Below are 5362 nucleotides of genomic sequence, written 5' to 3' on the forward strand. Positions count from 1 at the left end.
GATTCCCTTGATTAGCCAAAAAATGAAGGGTTCTTATCTAACACTATCTTGTCTAAATATACACAGCCGGTGATGACGAAATAAAAAATTTCAAGACCAGGTATAAATACCACTGACAGGCTGATGAAGTTAAGTCGTCTACTTGCTTCTAATAGAAGATTAACTATTAGAAGTCGGAGCTCTCTGCTCTTAGACCTGTTCTCCTAGAACTTATCTGAGCAGTTTGACTAAACTATCACTAAGAATATGGCTTTCCAAACCTACAGCTTGTTTGTTCTGTCTGTCATCATGATTTCATTTGGACATGTTGAAAACAGATTGAATCTTCTTCAACTTCAAAATGATATAGACAAACTGAAAGCTGATTTTGTAAGTATACTCTTCTACTGCATTTCTCTTCTCCTGCTGCTTGTGCTTTACATGTAATCCAAACTTGAGCACTGCTTGACATACTCAATATGTACCAATAGAGGGTAATCGTGGAACTAATTTTTTGATCATACCTTTTTTTTAAGAAGAATATGGATTTTTTTGTTTTACTATGTTCTTTCATTAACGTGATTCAGTTTTTCAATAGTCATAGTTATTGTAGTAATTTGCATTTATTTTAGGGATGTTCTTTCTTTCACAATAGCTTTTTCTAGCTCAATTCAACTTTTATTACCTGGAATACTTTGTAACAAGAAATCTTAATCCAATTTATGGTGAATATATGAATCTTTATTCAGTTTTGACTAGATGCAATTTACTGACTTTTTAAATTTTATGTTATCAATGCAAATGGGAGATTTAGTACTAGTTAGCGATATAAAAATATTGCAGATGAACCTTTGCTTTAAAAAATGCATTTGCTACTTAAGCTATTTTAAGTTGTAGTCTGTTGCTCAAAGGTGATTTCTACTTATTCTTTTGCATCCTCCAGACATTTTATTTCCACATATGTGATTATGCTCTGGCATGGGAATGTATTCTGGCATGATATTCTTTCTTGTCAAATAGAATTTTGGTAACTTGATAACTCTAATCTTCATCTAAGAGGCATTAAAGTAGTACACAGCTGAATTCAGCAAGGATTAAGAGACAGCAGATCCACAATAAACTTTTGGTTAATAGTTTTTATTTTCAATATATTTTTGTTGGGGTTTTTTCCCCTCTCTGAATGCATGAAAACAACTGCACCATTCTGCTTCTATTTTCAGCTCTAATTTTTCCATGATTTTGTCATAATTTTGTGCAAATGACAGTTGAAATTCAGTAGTCAGACAACAGCCCTGAAGTGGTAAAGACTAGTGTGATACCTCAGTGTTTGCAGGAAACTGGCTGAAAAAGTGGCATTATGTCTTAAATTTGTGATTAATGTAGACCAGGGAGAGTCTTACTAGAACACATACATAACTCTGTGAAAGAGATCTGGAGCCATTTTGAGCTTTTTGCACTGACATTAAAACTTTGCTCCAGAGCAGGTGTTCCCACCTTTCAGAAGTAGAAAAAATCAGTTTGGCAGTGTGCTTAGAATGGGGAGCCAATCAGCCTGGGGGATTCCTGTCAGACTGCAAGTTTCCTCTTCGCACTCACTCTCTTTAAATTACTGAGCAGACAAAAGAAGGAAATAGTCAGTGTTGTTTACAAAAAGGAAAAAAAGACACACAGAAGAGGAAATGATTCAGTTTGTCTTTCCTTGGTCTTAGCTTCCTAGAACCAGCTGCCAACATTTGATGGTTAAGCCCCGTGCCTGTGAGCCTCTCAGTAGCCTACTAATCTTGCATATCCCTATACCTGACTGTGGGCTACTGGGATGTTCTCCAATTCTGCAAATTATAGTTTTATATTAAAAGCAGATCATTCTTGTTCCATATGAGATTTTACTGAGATTGCATGAATTTAGGGTCACAGATTACAAACTGCTGGATTTTGATTTACCAGAAAACATGCCAAGATCAGACCTAATGATTTTCTAGCCAGTTGCTGTGCTCATGAACTTTTATTTTCACCTGCCAATATCAAAACTTACAGGGATCCTTTGGGAAAATAGATGTACTAAACATTTCTACTCAGATGAGTTACAGCAGAAGACATTGAAAAGAGGACTAGTACCATTTCTGATACCAGGCAGCCAAGCAATGGGACTTGGTGGCTGGAGAAGTGAAAGCATTGTGATAGCTATAGACCAAATGTGCAAAAATCTAAATTTTGATGCTCATTTGAATAAACAACACAAATTTGCCCTGTGATAAATGTTGTTTGTGTAATAGATATGTTTGGGGTTTTTTGCAGAACTCAAGTCATTCTGATGTAGCTGACGGTGGACCTATTTTTACGGAGAGGCTCTCAAGCTGGACAGAGGTGAGTCAAAACCAGATATGATGAAGCATCTCAGGAACTTTTTTGGTACAAAGCAGCTCCCAGAACCAGTGTAATTAGCTGCAGTAGAACAAACATGAGCAGAATTCTCTTCAGTAGCTTGGAAATGAGACTAAAATCCCCATAAAAAAAGCTTTATGAACTGACCCAGGGGTACAGCCAAGCCTGGGAGATGAATTGCAACATCTTTATCATCTTGTTTCAAGTGGCAGAGAACCCCTGTACGCTGGGTTTTATCTTCCTTCCTTTCTCTGCTGATGAGCACTCACAGACCTTTCTTTTCAATCATATTTTTCAACAGAGGAATGAAAAAAGGATCATCCTGAGTCAGATTATTTCCATGTACTTGAAAATGCTTGAAAATACTGACAGGTCAAAGGCTCATGTCAGGAACATAGCTGAGGAGCTCCATACTCTGAAAGAAAGCCTTTCTGATGGCTCAAAGAAGATGGAAGATCTCAAGGACCTGACTAAACTTCAGGTAAGGCTCTTCCTTTTCCTCTAAATCTTGTGGCATTGTATTTTCCAGCTGTGATTTGAGTATGATTTAAGCTACTGACACTTCAGTAACCTATATGGTAATCCCTGTGTAGCTCATTTCATGCTGGAAAACCAAATATTTCCAGGTGCAGGGGCTGCTGCAGGTCTGTAGTGTGGGGTAGTGCTGAGTCCTGCTGCAATTTGGCACAGAGGTGCTGGCAGCACTGTCCCACAGTCTGTATACCAGAGCTGCCACTGCCATAGCCCTTTGTGGCATAGATATTGATTGTGGAAGTTGTGCCTGGCCATGGAATGCTCTGCAGCACTTGGAATGCTCTGGGAGCACTTGGCTCATGGTGGTCATGCCAATGGCACAAACCACTGACCTCCTCAGAGGTCTGCAGAGAATGCCCCACTGAAGTCAGCTGCTTTCAGCTATGGGGTAGCTCTGTTTCACAGAGTATAGCTGGTCTGTGGCAGGTGGCAAAGTAGCACAGAAAGGGGAAAACAAAAATCTGTGACATAGTGGCTCTTTGCTTTGGGATGTCCTTTTGTCTTACCCTGGTAACAGGGTAGCCCGTGTGTTGAGGTCAGTAAACCACTGTAGCTCTTGGCATGACTTTTGTTCCATTTGTTTCTTGCTTATTACAGATGAGTGACTTGAAAATTCAGCGCAAGGCTGTGAATGAGCTGTTCAGCGTCTTACAAAAACTGGGGGATACCTCAGGTTCTCACAAAAGAAAAAGAAGACAGTTTCAGAGGCTGTGCAAATGCTAATGTCATCTTATCTCTTCTGTACTGAGATACTGAGCAAATCTTGTTGGGACAAGAAATTTTTTTTTAATTTCAATCTTTCTATTGGTTTTTTACTTTACATTTATTTATTAATATTTAAGTGTCTTAAGTAATTATTTATAAAGAAATACTAATCAAAGTATTTATACTTCCTAATATTATATAAGAAATTACTTTGTCTTAAAATCCTGTCTATTTGTTATATGTTTGTTGATCTTAAAATACAGAATGAGGCAGTGTTTACTTAGTTTCCATATGGAAATCTTGAAATTACATTATAATGGTACCCAGCTTTCCATCTGGTGCTGTCTCGAGAGAGGGATGTTATGAGATTAGTCTTATGTATTTGGCATGGAGATATAAGCATCAGTATGGGGAAGTTACTCTATTCAGGAAAACATATTTATGTCTGCTTACTACTAAACATGACTAAATACAAATCAAACAAGTAGACATGCTTAAAGATAAACAAATTTCTGAACTAGAGGACTGATGATTAATTGCTGGTTATTATTGTTATCATTGTTATTATGCACTGAAGTTACCAGGAGGGCAGTCTGCATAATATCTCAAGATAATGTGACTAACTCTATTGCACTGACTTAACTTAAACCCTCAGGTTTTAAAAATTTCTGTCTTTTTTTTTTTTTTTTTTTTTTTTTTTTTTTTTTTTTTTTTGTATGGAACCATTCAAACGTGTCCGTTGTAATTTTATTTATTTGGAGGTAATAGTATGGAAGTTTTTGTCTCAGGGACTATATTTTTGCACTGGAATATTATTTAAAAACTTTGTATTTTTCAACTGAGATTTTTTGAAATTTGAATATTAAATAAATAAATAAATTTTAAAAAAGTATTTTCATGTTTATTCACCATCATCTATGTGAAATATAAAACTCTGGTTTTGTTCCACATTTTCACAAAGGATGGTCCTTTATTTATAAAGAAATATGGCAGAAGAGTCAAAAATTCTCAAGTTTTTCTTGTACCTGTTTGAGAAAACATAATTTTACTTGTGGGAAGGCACTGATCATTTGAAATTTGTTGCTACTCTGATCTAAGATAAAAAACACTCTCAAGTTTCTCTGCATGCCAAAGTTATGGAGCCCAGACTGAGCTCAGGCAATTTGCTGGGCTCTCTGCAAGTGATATCAGCTGGAGGCCTGGGGCAGCTTGGGCAGGTCTCACAGGCTTCCAAATTCTCTGGTCCTCAGGGCTCTGCCATGCAAATTATCAGGGGGTAGACTGGCTGAACTGACTAGGAACGGGGCAGATTTTCCTTGGCATTCCTGTCAACATGAGACTTCCTACTACCCCCTGAGCTTTGACTGAATCTGTAAAATCCAGAAATAGCACCACACCATGCCTGAAGTTTAGTTGAAGTCCTACAAATTTAGTTGTAATTGTTGCAGCCATTACTACTCCCTTGGGCTCAGCTCTCTCCCATGGTTAAGATACCTTCATTCATATCCTCATTTGACAGTCATAACAAAGTGACTTTGTGATTCTGGAGACTCCAACTGATTTTGAAGGAAACAGCTGTTCTTGTTTGTATTCATCACAGACATGCATGTGCATGGGAGATGCAAGTGAAAATTCTCCTGTAGGATTTCTCCAGTTCCAGGACTAAGCGTGAGAAGTCTCAGTAAGCATTTAACATAAACAATGTGTCCTACCATGCTCTTTCATGGGGTATTAAAGGAGACTAACTATCCTTTGGGGATAC

At 37.4% G+C, this 5362-nt stretch overlaps 1 protein-coding gene across 1 annotated transcript; it reads left to right on the plus strand.

Moving 5' to 3' along the window:
- Positions 1-246: 246 nt before the first annotated feature.
- IFNG (interferon gamma) lies at positions 247-3819 on the plus strand (the record flags this gene model as incomplete). The annotated part of the gene is made up of 4 exons (XM_083860443.1): positions 247-369; positions 2275-2343; positions 2663-2842; positions 3493-3819. 4 exons carry the CDS (start codon positions 247-249, stop codon positions 3616-3618), a joined length of 498 nt encoding a protein of 165 aa, XP_083716569.1. The 3' UTR covers positions 3619-3819.
- Between the last annotated feature and the right edge of the window lie 1543 nt (positions 3820-5362).

This window comes from Zosterops lateralis (assembly GCF_965231275.1).
Source record: "Zosterops lateralis genome assembly, chromosome: 4".
In the NCBI taxonomy this organism is placed as follows: Eukaryota; Metazoa; Chordata; class Aves; order Passeriformes; family Zosteropidae; genus Zosterops; species Zosterops lateralis.